A 19912-nucleotide genomic window follows, 5' to 3' on the forward strand; every position below is an offset into this window, starting at 1 on the left:
AACTTGCAAATATTAATACAGAGCTTGAAGTTCTCCGGCACGGTGCCGGATTTCCGGCGCAGGAATATTCTGGTGCAGGAATATTTTTTCTCGTGAATATTTTATCATCTTGCCGTAGCAACAGTCATTTAACCGGTCGTTTTAAAGCAAAGCAAAGTGATAGTTCCAACTACCAATGGTGTATCACATTACTCAAGGTAAACAAGGAGTTCTAGCCAATCAGAGGCAGAGTAGGGCGGGCCTTAAGTTTTCACAGTCTCTCATTCAGTCATGCCATGGACACACCGGACGCGGAACCAAAGCGCAGCGCCCAGCAGTGGAGGCAGTTTTCAGTCGGCGCCCATGTTAACCTATCTGACTGACTGTCCACATGGGCCGCTGAGCAGAGCGGAGCGCCCGCGGAGGCTCGCGCACTGTAGCGCTTCAGTTCGGCATCTGGTCTATTTTTCACGCGAGCCGCGAGCACTTCTGTCAAGCTGGATAGAGCGGATCGTACCAAACAGGAAGTCGAACACAGAAAAGACGAGAGAATCCGGCCAATTTTCAAAATAAAATAAATTTAAAAAATAAAAGCCTGTTTAATTAAGATGTTGCTTGTCCGTCTATAAATATTTGTTCAGTTTGGTCTGAGGGAGTTGTTAGTTTGTATCCATCTCACAGTGAATAAATCCTCATATCATGTTTTACTATGCCGCTGCAGTGGTTAAACCCTGCTAACTGTTGACTAGAAACTTCAATTTTACAGTAAAAACATCCTTCTGGCCTGAATTGAGCTTTGTGCTTCAGAATAAAAGTCCCAGTGGTTCCACTTTGATTTATGTCATTATAACTTAATTGAACTTTATCATAACAGAACTTCATTATAACAGGGGTTTATTTAGTAGATTGGTATTCTAGTAGTCTACAGTAGTCAAGAGGAGCTTTCAAAATATCAAGATATATATTGTGTGTTGTGATACAGCCTAAAAATATTGCAACACTATTTAGAGGCCATATCGTCCAGCCTTACCTTATCCTAGGTAGTGGCATGCTAACAACAATGTCCAACTTGGTGTATGGTGTACAAGTTTCATTTTGAATTTGCTTTGTAACATAGAGAAACATGGGATAAAAATGGGATTTAGATTCCATTTGTTGTTGGCAGTGACATTTAACAAAGGTAGTGTCCTTTGTCCACTATGGCCTTTATTGGCCCACATGCTCACATTTATACACAGAGTTCTCTCTTTTTTTGCACATATTACACATACACTTAAAGTACACACATCTCTCTATTCGCCCTCTTCCCAGCTCTTTGATCTGGTTTACCGAGAGGAGACCTTGCTGAACGTGATAAAGAGTGTGACCCGCAACGGCCGCTCCATTGTTCTGACAGCCGTGCTGGCTCTTATCCTCGTCTACCTCTTCTCCATTGTGGGCTACATCTTCTTCAAAGACGATTTCATTTTGGCTGTCGACAGGATACCCAACAAAACACTAGGTACGTTGAAGTACAGGTTGTTGTTTTTTTGGCTCCTCTACTGGGAAGAACATAAATAACTTGCCCCTCCTGACCCAGACAGTCAAGAGACTGAAAGATGAAATGTTTTTCTGCAGCACAAACACACACAGTGGTTGTTTGTGAAAATATATGCTGTCAAAGTGAAGCTATGGAATACAAAAAGTGTCCAGTTTAATATTCATGCATTTACTTTCATGACCATACATCGCCCACAATGTGTCCATATGTGCTGTACGTCATAAATATTTACTCTGAAAAAACTTAATTGGACAAATCTTAAAATTGTGCGGTTGCATAATGTCTTGCTTTCCCAATGGAACAGAGCATGGAGCCAGTATGGTTGGAGAGTTCTTCTCTGGTGGAGTGTGCCAGAAGGAAAATGGGGAGAACTGTTCAACAGAGGCTGTGATGGATGGTAGGTTGACAAAAGTGAAAGGAAACTTTGCGCGTGTGTTGGTTGCATGACTGGGCTTTAGGGTCAAAGGGGTCTTTTAAGTTTGAATCCACGTGTTTGTGCATACATGTTTCTCGAGATTCCCAAGTGTATAAGTGTAAGCTTGTATGTATGTGTGAGTATGTGAATGTCTTTACGTCCTTGCAGACGACTCAGCCAGAGGGGATTCGTCCCACTGAGCTGCAAGTCTGAGTGGTGGGCTGGTCATGGGATTAAACCCAGTGGGCCAACTGGGGTCTTTCAGGGAGTTGGGTGAAAAACCAGGTCTTTAGAGTCATTGTTCATCTCAGGAGACAGAGCCTAAGACCTGTTGCAGGGGCCCAGGGTTGAAAGGTCACGGATTAATTACCATCGGGTACAAGCAGGTCAATGAGTCCACTCAGTGATGTCGCAAGCAACAAGTTCATGCAAACCTACTGACCTTGATGGGAAAAGCCCCCAGTCAGAGACGAACACATGCACCACCTTAAAATCGATCAGCCAACCATGTCGAATCCTCTCACTGGTGTGACCTCGTTTAGGCTTCTCTATCCATCACCACCAGGCTATCTAATCATGGTGGTCCTGTGACTTGTTTTTGTGTGGATAGTTGAGAAAATTCCCAGACATGTTATGTCCTCACCAACCCCCCTGAATTTGGCTGATGATTAAGTATGTAACAGAGTATGAAATGAAGGTTCAAATGCCATGTATGGCATGCTTTAACAAAATCAGTCAGATATAGCAATGGCTCATTTCAAGATAAATGTGGATTTATGTCAACATCTTGATTTTTGGTCGTTTTGGGGCTTTGTTTGATTTTTAATAAAGAAAGTCTCAGCTTTCAGATTATGAATCTTCAGACAATAAATACAACTTGGAAAGACATGTTGACAAGCTAGCAGCGAAGACTTGTTAACCGCACCCTTGTCCTACTCAGCGCCACTCTCCCTCCCTTCCTCTATGTCTTCCTGAAATTATGATTGAGAGGCTTAATGTTAATAGTATAGTAAAAAAAAAAGGCAGGGTCCAGGACTGTGGTTTTTCCTCTGATTTCAAATAAACATAGTCAAAAAACATAGTCTCTTGAAACCAGGTGGGTTTTAGACAACTTCTGGTAATGTCACTTTGATTAATGTCAAGTTATTATGACAAAGACATCTTCTGGTAATGTCATCCTGGTTAATGTCAGGTTGTCATTATAAGGACATCCCAAACACATTTAATGTCAACTTGCTATGACAAAGACATCTTCTGGTTAATGTCACTTTGATTAATGTCAAGTTGTCATAATCAAGACAACCCAAACAGTGTCAACTTGTCATTACAAAAACCAAATGACACTTAATGACAGCAGTCATAAACGTTTATAACATGTACATAATGTTCATGACAGGTTCATGACCGTGTCATGTCATAGTTATGACAGTGTCATATCAGTCTTATGTAGATACCTTCAAGTAAAGTGTTACCGTTTATTCACATTTACCGGCATTGTGAATCCCTACCTCTGAAGCTGTCATAAAGTCTGAGTATGTGTCCAGTCCTCAACATGGTTGGGCCAGTGTGAAAATTTTCAAACTGGCTTGATATTAAGCCAAACACCGGACCAGACTCTGTGTGTGTGTCCTGCTTGAATTATCAGCCTTTCTGAGTGTAAAATAATGATATTTACTGGAAAAGACATACATTATGGCCAACATTAAGTAGCCTAGCTTGTTATTAGCATTTGTCATATACTAGAAACTTTCAGCTCCCTGGTGATCCGCCTCCAAGCAGCTGCCACTTAATTTAGGTTTTTGTAGTGAAATAAAGAGGTATTGTTTAAATAGTTCCTCATTTCAACTTCATGAATCACGAACCGTTCCTTGTCCATTGGGGTGCTTTTCAAAGCAAGCAACAGGAATGAATAGAAATACAGCGTCCGACAAAAGCTCAGCTCAAAACGTTGCCTGCAGCCAGTTCGGACATCTTTCATCAGCTTCACATTCAAATCGTTGTCATATTGGCACGGTTATAGTTTTCTTGAGAGACTAACTCTGCCATGTCTCCTCTCGTCACCCCAAAAAACACATGAACTTTGTTGTAAACAAACAGCAAGCACTGTTTATGGTGTAGCAAATTGCACAAAGCCTGTCAGACACTAATGGCTCCATTAGGCATTCATAAACATAATATTATAATCGGGTTGTCATATTGCCTAATAATCAATGCAATATGAGTTGGATTTAGTGCTGTGACACTGTCGACCCAACCATAATCCTCTATTATTTATATTACTTTAGTCCGTAAGGGTTCACTGATCAAAAGAATCAAAAGGGTATCCATAAAATAAAATTAAAGTCCATTGCTAACTATGCTAAATTCATCTTCCTCCCCATGTTGTTGGTTATGATTGTTTTCATTACCTCCCCAAGGTGTCCCCAAGCTTTTCTGTATATTTTTAACTCCGGGACAGAAAAGTCACATTCAGTGTTTGTTATATAATGGATCTAAAGTCTTCTATTTTTACTGTAGCTGTAATCTGAGTGGCCTGTCCTCTTTATGGATTTAGGTTTAAAGGCATCATTGACTGGTAGCAGCAATGCAGCTGATAGCACAGACAACACCTTTGTCTTTCGCCTGTACAAGAAATCACAATCTGACAGTATTTGTGTGTCTCCATAGCTTCCATTGCCATCCAGCCGTCAGCAGTGGTGATCGAGGACAAGGAGAGAACATGTGACTCCCTGCTCATGTGCATTGTCACAGTATTGAGTCACGGCCTGAGGAGTGGAGGAGGTGTTGGGGACGTCCTTAGGAAGCCATCCAAAGAGGTACTAAGCACAGGAACATAACAACAACGAAGAAATCACACCCAAGTCGAGTTTGGATGAAGAGATTTAAAAAAGTATTAAACTTCCAAAATGATACTTTTTTTCCCCTTTAGGTCTTACAATTATTGTCTACAAGCTATTGTATGATAGTTCACTTGGACATCTTACCACACACACACAGATTACATTTGGGTTTAGTTAAAGAGGATGAAGTAAATCGATATAAGATGTTAAAATGTAAACGTTTTGATGAAGACATGATTTTATTTTATTAACTCTAACTTCAAAAAGACTAGATCTGCTGGTAGGTCAGACAGGCTGTGTAGGGGACTTTCATAACTTCAAATATGCCAGAAAAAGCATTAATGGTACTTATCCAGGAAGAAGACAAGCTTGTACACTACCACCACAACATGTGTTAAATCTGCAGCTTGACCCATAGAATGAGGGCATGACTCATACAGTACATGCTTATGTAAACCTCAGTTAGCTTAACGCTCATATGAATTCTCTGTTGCGATTTCAGTTGTGCCAGGTTGTGTTTCACACCCAAGGATCACTCCTGTACAGAGTACCCTGTATAAAAAGAGGGCATCATGAGTCACTCCAATCTGTTATCCCAGTGACAGCAGTGAAATTTGATATAAATGGACTCAATGCTTCCATAAACATAGCTTTCCCCCCTCCAGTTTTAAATAAAACTTGACACTTGATATATTTTAGCAATTAAACTTGACAGCTCACAGCTCAGATGTTAGATTTACCATGTTTTATAAGATTCTGTTCTCACTTTAAAAAAAATACTCAACAGATCAGTGTCAATATGCCTGAAGGATGGGGCTGTAAGCTAAATTCTTGATATTCATATTACTAATAATTATTACATGGTTTTGTTGAATGCTCTATTCTGACAGCCTTCTAAGGTCCTCATATTTCTGAAGAGCAGACTGTTGCTATAAACAACAGATTGTTGCTTTGGACGCAATTCCGATTATAGACGCTAAGCATAAGCAAATAAATAATTTTTTTAATGAATGAATAAATAACTTTTTATTAAATTCTGTTACATGCATCTGGAGAAACAAAGAGTATTTTGCAGAAACTGTCTCAGTTAATAACAGAAAAAGGAATAGGCTGAAGCCCCAGGCTTATTTTTGACTATCCTATACCAACCAATGAATGACTCAGAATATCAACAATATTTAAGAAAGTAGATAGATAAACGCATTATACTCTAAATTATAATCCTCAGTTATTTTATATTTTGTTCATTTTACAATATAAGCCACAAGCATTTTACATTTAAGTTTAAAAAATAAAATAAAATAACTCAACAAAGAGAAACACAAATTCAACTCAGCACTAAGTCCATATTAAAGTTTGACTCCCAAAACAGAAACACATCTTTATTTTACATTGGTTCTCATTTTACATGTTTCATAAATAAACAACCCTCTTAGATTATAATTTACTTCTCTTAATTAAAAACATTTTTGAATGTAGACAGGACGGCTTTTGTACACAGCTCGTCAAAATTATTACCAAAGTTTTTAAATACACGGTGTCTAGAAGTTTCAAGTTGTAGGATGCTATAAACAGCTCATTAGTAGATTCACGATAACCAGCTTTATGTATTATTCTGAGAGCTCATTTCGTTAGATTAATCATAGGGTCTATATTTGTTTTATATGCATTTCCCCAAATTTCAACACAGTAGGACATATAAACAACTCCCTTGTTTTATAAAGAACAGCAATAGATTCAGATCATTTCAGTTTAATATGTTCTATGTGTGGCCTCCAATATAGTTTATGATCTATAATCACCCCCCAAAAATTAGTTTCATATACTCTTTAAATTTCAGCACCATTTAAATTCAGTTTTATTTCACAATCAATCAATCTTTTGTATGAAATTCTTGATTTCTTTCGTAAGGTCATGAGTTGGATCATGTGCAGGGAGCAGGTCACTGTTGTGAAATGAGCCCCTTCAGGATGATTCAAGACCGCTCTGTTTTGCTTCAGGGTCACGCATCACCCTGTCAGATTTCATTTTGCAATAATGACCCACTTGCTCTACATTATCCCTTACATAAATATGATGAATATGACTATATTTATTTAGTGAATATTTCTCTGCTCACCTAAAATGACATCAACATCTGTCATTTTCTATAATGCCAGTTAGTGAGATAACATTTTTATTTCCTGATATTGGTCAACATGCAGTCTTGTTGGTGTATCTGTAAATGAGTTAAATCCATTTTGCTCATAGTCTTTGAGTGGGTGTTGTAGTGTATGGTATAAGGGTTTTGACTGTTGGAAAATGCAAACTAGCAACCCTATTTTTGAATTTCTAAACGGCACATATTCATGTGGTGAGTGACATTCCCAGCGTGACACACTTACACCTTTTCTCCTGTTTGGCTCCAACAGGAGCCCCTCTTCGCAGCCAGGGTGATTTACGACCTGCTCTTCTTCTTCATGGTCATCATTATTGTCCTCAACCTCATCTTTGGTGTCATCATCGATACATTTGCCGACCTGAGGAGTGAGAAGCAGAAAAAAGAGGAAATCCTGAAGACAACATGTTTTATTTGTGGTGAGGAAATAAATAGAGATACATCTTTGATGTTCTGCGTTGTAATATTGTAAAATCAGTTCAAAACACTTTTTATAAGACTGTTTCATGACTGTCTCAGTCACTTCTTTTTAACCATTAGAGGCGTTCTGCCTGCTCAGCAGTTAAAGACAGTCACTATGGTTTGTCAACATTAGGAGAATGTGACTCAAGACCTTTGACACATCTTTTTCCCATCATCACTGCACAGTAGTCGTACTCCCTTCTTAGAATCTAATAAGGCGGAAATGCCCTGCAGTTCCATTCGAGTTGAAGCTGCAGTTGATACTTGACACACTGCTGTGGAGCATTAGTCGTGCTGTATAGTTAGCAGGTGTGAACGCAGAGGTTTGCAGATGACAACAAAATCAAGAAATATCAAACGAGTGGTCTGCTCCGAGCCTGCTCTCGTACTGTATGAGCATGAGACTGCTGTGTTGCAGCTTCGCATCAGGCCTCTGTGCAAAATGGGGGCTGTTTTTCTGGGTAGTATAAACAACGAAACGCCTCCTCTTCCCAGAATGAATGGTTAGTCATGGCAGGTGCTGCTGTGGAGGAGGAGTGTTTCTTCCTGTTGCCATTTGGGTCTTGACCATGTTAGACTGTACAGTCACTCAGACACTGGCCTCATCCGTCATTAAACAGTCACTTATTGGCATTTTATCTGAACAATCATTGGTCAGTTCTGGTCATTCTGACTACTTTGAGTTGAGCAACACAATTAAGGGTTATTCCTCTTTTGCAACAGCACTGTAAGAATGCAAATGGATTACAGAGATTTGGTGTGAAAAAACAATACATGAAACATTTTTAGCAAATCTCCCCTGACCTGTTTTGTCTGTCCATTCCCTCGTGACCCCATTTCCTCTTGTTTTCTCAGTCATCCTCTTTTAGGTCACAGGAATGATGATGTCATGTTTCCACACAAAGTGTATTTCTTCACTCTTCCAAAGAAATGAGAGCATTGTGTTTATTTTGTGTGTGTGTGTGTGTGTGTGTGTGTGTGTGTGTGTGTGTGTGTGTGTGTGTGTGTGCGCGTGCGGGGGCGTGTGCGTGTGTGTGTGTGTGTGTGTGCGCGTGGTGCATTTGGGGTTGTATCCTTTCATTTTTAGGTTTGGAGAGAGACAAGTTTGACAATAAGACCGTTACCTTCGAAGAACACATCAAAGTCGAGCACAACATGTGGCACTACTTGTTCTTCATCGTCCTGGTGAAGGTCAAGGATTCCACAGAGTACACTGGGCCCGAGAGCTATGTGGCTGAAATGATCAGGGTAAGGATGTCGCATGCACTTTGCTTTTTAACTTTTCAACAGCCCTACGTACTCCTTATCTATGGTACCATGTTTACGATTAAAAAGTTGATCACAAGGTCATGTTCAGAACAAATAAGATATACCTGCAGTGCAAAATGATTCAATTCTTCAAGCTCCCCCATTAGAAAAAAAGCTCAGTCCCATTTTTTTGTTACTGCACGTAACAATTCATGTGCTTCAGAGACTGCACACTCAGAAGCACTGTTCAACACCGTTTCAGCTACCGTTGTGGTCTTTACTGAGGTTAACCTTCACTCATAAAGTACAGTGTAGGTGCTGTGACTTCAGCGATCAGGCTCTATTTTGGACAGAGTTGATTACTGCAGCCTTTTTGTTTCTCTGCATCAGTGATGAAGAGCAGTATTTTCTTTTCTTTTCTTTTTTTTTTACCTCATCTGTCCCAGACTCCCAGGACTGCGTTATGTAATCCTTGCCTCCGTGACCTTGAATCCTTCCAAAGTATTATCACATCTGTCAGCTTTGTGAATGGAGAATTAACATTCAGACAGAGTCTGCCAAAGGCATAAAATGTGTTAATCCCCCGAAGCAGCCATGCCTCGCTTTAATCATTAAACACACACAGGTCTCACTCTGCATATAACCTCATGATGGGCAGAGCAGGACGTAGCCTCATGGTTTTTGTAAAGCAGCAGTGTGAGAATTTCTCCTTTAAAAAAAATTACAATAGAAAATAGTTCAAAATACTCAATGTCAAAAAAACGTTCAGAATATTTTTAAAGTATTAGAATATTGCAGTATAAATAAATACATAAATAATGGCATGTGTATTTTACTTGGAGAAATTTTATTTGAAGGTGTTTTTTTTTCTGTTGAAGTCAACAGCAGCAGACAAATCAGTTGACACTGATAAAAAAAAATCAAAATGAAATCAAGATCTGGTGCAAGTTCTAGCAAATTATATTTATCTTATATCAAAAGTTGTTGAAACCTTAACTAATATTTTTTTTATATTCGGCATTATGAATACAAAACGAGAGCAACAGATACAGATGCGCGCGCCCAATCCGACCTTTAATGTCTCAAGTGATTTAACCAGACAAACTCTTTGGAAATCTTTTTCAAAAATGAAAACCAGACAGAAAATCAATTGATTGTTTTGATTGTTGCATCATACTCATAGCCTGTGAGCGATTAGAAAGTTTTTTTAACTGCCACAGGAAAGCCCCTTCTTCTGAAGTGGTTGCTTTACTGACGCACTTGTGCTGCTGTCAGTTTCTGACACAGTTTCTCAATAGATACCATGTTAGCACACTCCCCTGGCTTTTTCCTTGATCTGCTACACTCAGTCTTGTGAGGAACCACCTGATTTGGGATTAACCCCCATCCTCTCCCGTTAACCTTCCAACCCACTGTGCCAAATTGAGTTTGTTGAGGTCACATTCTGACCAGCAGGTTTAAGGGGCAGGCTGAGTGTGAAAGACCCCGATGACCCATCAGCTAACCCAGTCATCCTTAACATTAACTCTCAGCTTCACATGCAAGTGGTAGATGCAGGGCCTCTTGTTGTCTGAGTTGTCTGCAAAGACTTTTATTTTGTTTTTGTTTGTTTGTTTTAATTGATAGTGACAGCAGAAACTCAGACAGGATATGTATGGAGAGAGAGAAGGAGAGAGAGGGATGACATTCAAGAGTTAGTTTTTTTATATACAGATTTTGTAACTGAATTTAAGATTTATGAGGTTTACAGGCTTAGCAAAAATGTTAACAGTTTTTTTTTGGTACCATGAAAATGTAAAGTGGTTGTACTGGAACAGGAAAGAAAATCACAATCACTTATTGTGTGTTTATGTGCTTTGCCTTCTTAATGAAAATGTACCATATGCCTATCTTGTTGTCCATCCAACACATTTCTAACACATATTGCTATTGGGCATTTGGGCCCTCGCCATCTTGTTTTTTTTTTTTTTGGAGCCAAAGGTGACCATATTTGGACAGGATGGTAGAGTTGTGGAGGTGTGAGAGGTAGATCTGACTCACAAAGTGCTGTGACACCTCGCAGGCAGCCCATTGCCCAAAGCGGCCCACCCTTAAATATCTGTAACTTTAAGCCTTCATAAAATGTAAAAGGGTGAGCTATAAATATAGTTGTCATGAATGTTGAAATTAGCTGAAGAGACCAAACCATTTTATTTTTGACCCAAGCTGTAAACATAGGTATTTCTGCTGTAAAGTTAAGCATTTTAACATGGGGGTCTATGGGGATTGACTCTGTTTTGGAGCCAGCCTCAAGTGGCTGTTAGGTGAACTGCAGTTTTTGGCACTTCCACATTGGCTTCATTATTAGCCTCAGAAGTTGCCGCTTGTTGTAGGCCATGTACTGTGGTTGTAGAGGATGTATAGTTTTTGTTGTTGAACTTATATATTTAGTGGTTTAAGTCAGGTGGGCTGAAACTTTAATGAAGACCCAAAAGTGCAGTTTTAAAAAAGGCCCCTCACACCGTATGTCCAATTAACTTGAATTAGGAAACACAAGTCAAGCTCAGTGTGCTCTGCAAAAATGCATCAAGAACCATTAAAATCCGCCTTATTAGATTTTCCATTTTGAATTAAAAAAAAAAAACAAAAACCCACACACATTTTTGACATCGCCTCCTAAACCATGGGTCCAATTTTTACACCATTTTTTGTGGATTGTTCTCAGACCAAGTTCATCAAAAGTTATCAGAAGCTTCTTGATATCTTATTTAGTTTTCAAGAAGTTGAGCGGTGAACTTCAGATGGGGCACTCCACAATTGTTGGGCCAAATTGCCCACGAGGGGGCACTACAAATGAAAAACAAAATGGGTGTACACAACACAAATCAGACTATGAATCAGAAATTGTTTGAAAATTTGCTGGACATGTTTCAAAACAATGTTGAACGAGGTGTGTGAAGTTATTTTTGAACTGCTCGATAGGGGGCACCACCAGTTCTAAACAAGTGCATTGGCCTGCCGCAAAACGTGGCCAGAAGTCAATGACCGTTTGTCCAAACATCACTAAATTCGGTGGATATTTTTAGTTACGCTGTTAAAACATGTCCCCACAATGTTCGGGGGTGACGTCATTACAGGCTAAGAGTGTTGTCCGTGACAGATTTGGTTGTAAATGAATGAGCATTTGTCCGACTGTCATATAACCTGTTAGTTGTTTATAATTCATGTGTCGGAAACTGTTATTTGACCCACACTGTTTGTGGTGTTGAGTAGCGATTATATCATAAAACCATGCAAATGTTCACACAGCATGATAAATGTAGAAATCAAACAAACAGCAGAACACTGCAAAAATAATTTTGGGTTGATTAATTACTGTTGTTGGACAAAATTGTGTTCAGTTAAATTATTGACATGCCCCTATATATTTTTTTGGTTGTTAGATCTTACTGCTGTATCTCATTCAGTTTATTACAGATTTGTCCCACACTGTTTATAAAACACAGTTTATAAGCCCTGTTCCTTCCATCTGTACTGTATCTTGCCCACCATGTTTCGATTTATTTGATGCTGCAGTAATGTGGAAGAAGCAACAGGACAGAAGGGGGTGTAGAAGTCAGATCACTCTGACAATGACTGGGACTGACGTCAATGGTGGAGGGCTCTCAGTGAAGTGTCACATCTAAGGTGTAAAAAGATGATGCTTGGCTCACACTCATTGCCCTCATTCTCACTGCATTCTCACTGCAGGATGCCCCAGCTCCGTGAGCCGACTTACAACCCTGCAGCCACAAACATTCAAAACATCAGAGTATAGCAAAATATGCTGAAACCATATCTGTCTACGTCTGTTCGGATGTGGGATGTTTTTTTGGCATTTATTTGAATATTTGTTGACTGAGTGGGCTGTCAGCTCGTCAGGTGTCTTGCGGCATGACTGTGACGTTTTCTGTTGCTGTTTTAACCACACAGCATCCTGTTTCTCTCTCACGGCCATGCGGTTTTAATAATGAAAAATGTACTTCCGTCATTTCCATTGAACCAGCGTGATGTCGAGTCTTAAGTCGTGGCTGCACTTCTCAGTTTACTGGAAGTGTTTTCATTTGTAAACACTGTGGATGGAAAGAGGGCCAGGGCTGCTGGCGTCAAACAAACACACGTGCGCTGTTGGCCGCCAGGTAGGATCTTAAATGGGGAAATGACCTCCGTCATGTTGAGTTCATATTTTTTGAAAGCATATGAGCAGAACTGAGTCTGGGAAATACTGTTGACAGATTTCTTTTTGAGATCTGTAACTATTACTTCTCTAACATACAGCCTTTTTAGAGTAAGTAAAACACAAAAATAGAAACTATATATTCTTACTTAATTTCACATTTAACACATATCGAGAAGAGCCTCGGCTGCGTTCAAGCACAGTTAGTGTATGTGTATTTGGGGTGGGGGGGGGGGGGGCAGGTGAACTAGGTAAATACAGCGTCTGTCTCTTTGCATTCAGGAAGTGGAACTTGCTCGCAGCAGTCCTCTCCTCCTCTCAGAATGACTATGTGCTGCTCATCATCTTAGTGTTGTGTGATTCCCCTCGGGCTGCCGTCTGACCCAGGGCTGGTTTGTGGTTCCGGCGGCCACCTCACTCGCCCCTAGGCCTGCAAAATCAACCACTGAAACCTACGGGACTTTTCCATAGCAGTTCTTCTGCACTGCGCTGTTTCTAGCCAGTGACCTCAGCGGCTTCGCTGCACCCTCGCTTTTCATTCATGCTGCATTAGGATGGATGGTTGAGGACACATGATAGAGACATGGCCTGGGATGTGTGGGTATGTTGTGAGGAACGCTGTGTTCCCATGACCGTGGTTCATTTGGAAGCAGGTTCAGACAGCACACAATAACAATGGCATGTGGTGGTCAAGTGCCGAAGGAGATACAAGTGTGAAAGAATGCAGCTGAGCTGCCCTCAGCCCTGTTTGAACTCAGCAACCTCTGAAGTCACTGCTGGGTTTCATGTCTCTGCCTTTTTTCTCATTTATATACAAATAATTAAAGTTGTACATAAAATGTATTTTTCCTTATCATAATACCTACTTTATCTAAGTTACATTAATCTGTACTAGTTTAATGGAAAAGACCAGGAGCCTCCTGTAAAACTTGTAACAAGGGCTTCTAAGGTTAAAGCAGTTTTATTTGTCAAGTTTCTGTCTCTTTGATTTTTCATATTGGAAATTTGAAAATTCAGCATTCGAAAATTAATTCATTTAAAAAACAAAGTAATGCATATTTGATGTATTCTCCTCCTAATAACTACCTCAACAAATTTTAGAGGGTTACTGGATCAGTGTTTGAGGCTTCATAGAATATTTACTATACTCCTTTGATTTTTCTCTTAAGACTTGTACTGCTGTATTTGTGTAACGTCTCTATTGATCTCTCATAGGGTAGCAAATAGTGATTATTTAATTACTAATTGATTTAATATTTCAATATCAGAAAAGCAGTTACTTTTCCTTAAAGTTATTATCATTAAGAGTTGAGCACTGGCTGTTTGGGGACACCCATGGTTACTGGTGGTTTCAGTGAGAGCAGTTTAATAGTACAGGTCCCAGAATTCTGGAGGCAGCAAACAGTCATTGAGCAACTTTTTGATAAACGGTCATGCTCACCTCTGACAAATACATTGTATTTCCTGTGACTGCGTCACAATAACACCCACCCTGGGTTTCATCAGTTGAATGCTTTTAATGTAAAGCAGCAGAAGTGAGAAATGTTGGATTTGCATTAGCAGTAACTTCATACAGCTCTGATACAGCACTGGGAGAGTGAACATTAACAGTGGAGATACCATTGTGCGATGAAACAGGGTGGCCAAGGGTCCTCAAAAAGTACTAAATTGTCCTAAATTCAGATTGGATTGGCTTTACGTGTTTTTATCGTCAGGTCAGTGCGGGAGTTTCTTGAGAATTTCTCGGCACTACGGGAAACATTTTAACAGGAAGGAAACATTAAACAACAGGGGAACAAACTTATTTGTCTGTCTCTATATCTTTATTTATGCCTTTAGATCACAAAATGAGTCTGCATTACTCATTACTCGCAAATGAGGCCATGTTGCCTGGCCTGCTCATTAGTTTATTTTTTCTGTCTGATAAGCACACAGAGTATCATCAGTGTCATTTTCACCTCACTGTTCAATTTGAAGTGACATCAAAGGTAGAGGGTATTTTCACTTTTGGTGTGTGTGTATATCCATCACAAGTTTGGTCTTAAATTTCATTCAAAAAAGTCTTACACTTGACTTGTTTAGACCTGTAGACACCCTGTTGAATACATGCAAGCAACGTTTATTTTGAATACCTCGTACATGTAAAGGAAATTTGAATCTAGAGCAGGACTGACGGACCCCGCCACTAAAGATGAATACTACTTTATACAGACCTAATTACTGAATGTAAATACATTAAATGGCTGTTGCTAAAAAAAATGTTGACCATGTACAGTATCAAAAATTGTATAATTTTATGAAAATCTGACTTTTGTTGCTTTTGCTTCATTATTTCATCATATATAAAATACATACATTAAAATTCCAACCCGTAATGATACCTTATTAAGTAATCACACACCTACCCACAGCGTAAAACTCTCTGTTTATCAGTTCACATCATCTGCCGTAATCAAACTGTTTTTGCCCAAAGTGTGCCACAGTTTAACACCTTAACCTCCAGTCAGAATTCACTGGTAGCTGAGAGCTTCCTCCATTCTGACTTTGCAACAGTTACTTCAGAGTTATGAAAAAAGTGATAAAATCTAAACATTTAATCTGGATGTTTACTTGGTTGCTGTTGACATCAGGGTGCCCGCAGTACTTATCAAAGGTGTTGTTCATGCCACGGGAGCCTAATCTCAGTAGAAATCACCGCTACAGCCAATATTTCAAGTGTTTTCCTTGGTTAAAAAAATGTAACCCATCATCCCACACTTAAAAAAAAAACAAAAAAACGTTACTACACACATAACCAGCTCAGTTCTTTACTTCCAGCTCCAGTGGCTAGTATACTTAATGTCAGCACTTGGTAAAACAGTTTATTACAGCTCTTGTGTGAGGCTCACAGGAGCAATGAAGAGCTGTGTGTTGATCTCAGCGCTGCATGTCAGGCGATGCGTGTATAATCAAAAGAGGAAGTTTCTTTCTCCATCTTAGTTTACAGCTTTTCGTAAGTTTTGTTGTAAGTATGGTAAGACTAGACGCAACGGAAATATATCACCGATAAGTGAACTGCCTGTTCAGAGTGATTTCAAGCATGCCCTCATATCCCATGTGATTGTAATATGGAAAGTCCCTCATGTTTAGTTTGATTCTGCTTTTAGAGTACACTTCAAATCACTGCACACAGCCAAAGAGACCAAACAGGGCCTACAGTTATACTGATCAGACTGGGCTTGACAGTTGCTCACACTTGATGCCATTTGTGTTGTAATGTGTGAAGAATTCTACATTATATTAAAAAAGAATAATAACTTATTAGAAACTTGCAAAGGCTACATCAGATTGAAGAAAGCACCATGAAGAATGTGATATATCAGTTTTATTGTGTTCATGTTACCGGCCATAACCATTCAGATTTGTGTTCACCAGGAGCACAACTTGGACTGGTTCCCCCGGATGAGGGCCATGTCGCTGGTCAGTAGCGACGCAGATGGCGAGCAGAACGAGATCAGAAACCTGCAGGAAAAACTGGAGTCCACCATGAAACTGGTGTCCAACCTGTCGGGCCAGCTGACGGAGCTCAAAGAACAGGTTGGTTAAAGTCAAGTGAAATGCTGACAGATGCAAACACTTGATCGCGGGGAAAACATGAGTGACAGACAGGTTTCTCTAAAGATGCTCGAGGTTTGTTTGTTTGCCGCTCTTTGCCCTTTAGATGCAGCGCTTACTGAATCCAAAAAGTGGTGAGTCATAATCCTTACTGCAGCCCACGAGGCTCTCAATCTGATTTTATTGGATTAGTTTTGTTTGGTTGTGTTTTTATTGATTTATTTATTCACTGAATAAAGCCCTTCTCAATATTTAGATAACTACAAATTCAAAAGAGGGATTTCCTTCAAAATAGAATAACTTTAAAATACTTATTTTTGTACTAAATACACACTTAAGTGCTTCTAAGTTGTGTAAGAATACATTCTGCTGATATAAACGCAAATGAGGCCTAAATTGCACAACTGCTGTAATCCACTGTTTCTAGTAAACAGAATAGTAAAAATGTCTTTACCCTTGAAATGAGAACTATCTGTGAGGAAGTGAATGTTTCCGAGACATTTTGACCCAGACAGGGGGAAATGATTATTGTGTTGCAGCAAGCTGTGAAGGGCACAGTAGCATCGGTCACATTTCAGTCTAAATTTACATGTGTCAGGCCTGTTTTTAACTTAATTTATTAACAAACAGTTCAAACAGTATGATTTTCCAGACGTAAAAATGCCGGTACATAAATTAAAATTCTCAGGAACTGTTAGACTGTCCACTTTATGTGCTTTAAGGATATTTTCTCTCACACGTCCCTCTACGCAGAATTATTTCTCCTAGAACACTCATCACAAGACCACTTTGTCTTCTCACTTTTAATATTGTTGTGTTTCACTGTTGAGGTGCAAATAAAGTCAATTGTTAGCAGAAATGCCATTCGTGTTCCTGCTGGTATGAAGGTTAGCACCTGTGTTATGACTCATGTGTCTTGCTTGATCTCTGAAATTTCTTTTGACTGAGTTTCAGTATTAGTCGTTTGTATTCAGCTGCTTTCGTCAGAGGACGCAGCAATGTGGATGACGAGGCTGGATTTCAAAAGAATCGGCGTTCGGCGGCGTGCAGAGTTTGTGCAGCATTTGTCAGTTTCTGTAAAGTGATGTGAGAGAAAGAATCGATGAAGACTGTGGATCAGAGTGGCTGCCAGCATGTTCAGCGGAGGAAGACGTCTGTGCTAACAGAGTTACAGGTGGGATGAATTTAAAAAAAAAAAAAAATCTCTTTTCTGTTCTCTTCAGATGACAGAACAGAGGAAGCAGAAGCAGCGGATTGGCCTGTTGGGACACCCTCAGCACATGAACGTCAACCCCCAGCAGCCCGCATAAGGTCAGGTGACACGGCCCTGAAGCAGCTCACAGTGTCGGCTGTTTGTCTGGACGGAGTGTGCAGTCCTCACTCAGAGATTGCTCATGATGTATACTGCACTGAGTGTAATTAATAACGGTAGGGAAACACTGTAACATAGGTAGTCATAAGGCGATGTGTAGCTCTACCCCACGCACGTGTTACTCCACACAGTAACACTCACCCACCTCGTTCTGTTCAGTCCAGTTGGAAACGGTGCCAAATGTTTTCTGTGTAGAAATAAATTGGATTTCTCAACACATGGCCTTTACTGGTTGAACTTGAAACATGCTAAAGCTGACTGGACAGGAGGAATTAGTCCCCTTTTGTTTTGTTTTTTATTTTATTTAAATGTTTTCTATTTCTATTTCTGGCATAACAAGCAGTATTAAATGTTGTGCAATATATTAACTTAAATATGCAACCTCATTGGTGTGTGGATTTAAGTTCCATCAGTCATGTCTTATTTAAAAGCGTGGGCCAATTTGTATTGTCTCTGGATAAATTAGGGAGTAGTTGGTTTTCTTTCCTTGCGCAAATATAGAGATAATATTTAATAAGCTGGCCTCCTCAATTTTACTGTTTTCTTTTTTTTCTTGAAAATGTGCATACTCCTGGAGTGTCAACTGCGCTCAGTAGAGATTGTGTGAGAGCAATATATACAGATAGTTTCTTTCACCTGTGTAAATCCAATGGTGTCATATCTCAGTGCTAACTTATTTTATGATAAATTTGCTTTCTTATTTATTTGGGGTTTAAAGGACATTTAGAATATTTGACTAGTCGGTCAGATATACTGTGTTTATTTATTCAGTAACACTCATGCTATTACAATTTGCTCAGGAGTCTTTTACTGTAATAAATGTCATTAGCATAATTTCCTGTCTCTCAGTAAACACGTTCCATTGGTGCCTGTTTTTGTCTTTGTTTAAAGTCTGATTCATGTTCGCTGCTGGTGCAGAGTCACTAATGTTGATTTCCACTGAAATGTATTAGCTGGTTCTCACGCTACTGTTAGGATGATCTCTTTTTTGGACTACTATGTGTACATAAAGTTTGTTGCTTATCTTTGCTTTTGTATAGAAAAATGAGATGAAGGAAAAAACTGTTACTCATGAATGATAAGATTAACTCAGAATCTAAGCGCTGTCAATTTGTATATTAAAGTAGAATTATTTATTAAAATTGATGTAATTATCCTTTACTCTGTTGTGTTTGTTAATTCCTGAGTTGATATTATGGGGTTATTTTTTTAAATTAATTGTCCATGTAAAGTAATTAGTTATTGTTTAATAATGTTCAACAATCTGGTTATCTCAAAGTGTATTTATACACCCTCATATATTATCAACCAAATCAAACTGAGGTAACACAGGTCCAATATACACACTGTAACTGACCTTTTAGTCACTGCTATATGCCACCTATTAATAATGTACATTATATTCCATACAGGAATATCAGCCAGTGTTTTCCACTTCAGAAATCAAACTAGAATATGTCCTTAAATATTCCTTTGGCTTTCAGTGAAACTATCTCCGTCGGCAGTGCGAGTTGAACATATGTATTCGGTTGAATTGTAAATGGCATATATCCTCATTGATCAGGGGCTTTCTTGAAGATGCTCTGCATGCTAAATATTGATCAACTGCTTGTCTTCAGATCTGTTTTTCAGTTGCACAGCATAAAAATATGCCTCATGACTGTCCCCAGCTTAGTGCGCAGAGTCAAGACACTGTTTTGTGTTGCGTGAGACTAAAACTGAAGTAATGGTACGGCTATCAGTGTGTCACCAAAGATCTTAAAACTCATATTTTCTTAGATTTAAATGTCGGTGCAGTGTGGAAATGAAAAAACATAAAAAACTGAATCAAATCAAATCTGCTCATTATATAGGCTCGCCTGCCATATTCTTGCCGACTATAATGTCCTCCACAAATTTATCGCAGCTTGAAATGTTGCAGCAGTGCAACAAGAGCTCCAGTCAAGGACTCGTGAGTTGGGCTTAAGCAGTATAAGCAATAGGCTAACATTAATTCTCATTATTTTTGATACACAGAGAACGTCTCATAGAGCTGACTGTGCTGCTGCCATTTGAATTTTTGATGTAGAAAATGAATGTGTGCTACATGACACTTCACAGCATCAACAT

The 19912-nt window shown here is 39.3% G+C and overlaps 1 protein-coding gene across 1 annotated transcript in view; it reads left to right on the forward strand.

Moving 5' to 3' along the window:
• The window catches only part of itpr1b (inositol 1,4,5-trisphosphate receptor, type 1b), a 130734-nt gene extending 111790 nt beyond the window's left edge, over positions 1-18944 (forward strand). Inside the window, exons 55-61 of the mRNA XM_050039318.1 lie at positions 1291-1480; positions 1824-1916; positions 4602-4750; positions 7186-7351; positions 8482-8642; positions 16252-16413; positions 17655-18944. Coding sequence (XP_049895275.1) covers positions 1291-1480; positions 1824-1916; positions 4602-4750; positions 7186-7351; positions 8482-8642; positions 16252-16413; positions 17655-17741 — 1008 coding nt within the window. The 3' untranslated portion in view covers positions 17742-18944. The remainder of the gene's footprint in view (positions 1-1290; positions 1481-1823; positions 1917-4601; positions 4751-7185; positions 7352-8481; positions 8643-16251; positions 16414-17654) is intronic.
• Positions 18945-19912: the final 968 nt, after the last annotated feature.

This window comes from Epinephelus moara, chromosome 24 (assembly GCF_006386435.1).
Source record: "Epinephelus moara isolate mb chromosome 24, YSFRI_EMoa_1.0, whole genome shotgun sequence".
In the NCBI taxonomy this organism is placed as follows: domain Eukaryota; kingdom Metazoa; phylum Chordata; class Actinopteri; order Perciformes; family Serranidae; genus Epinephelus; species Epinephelus moara.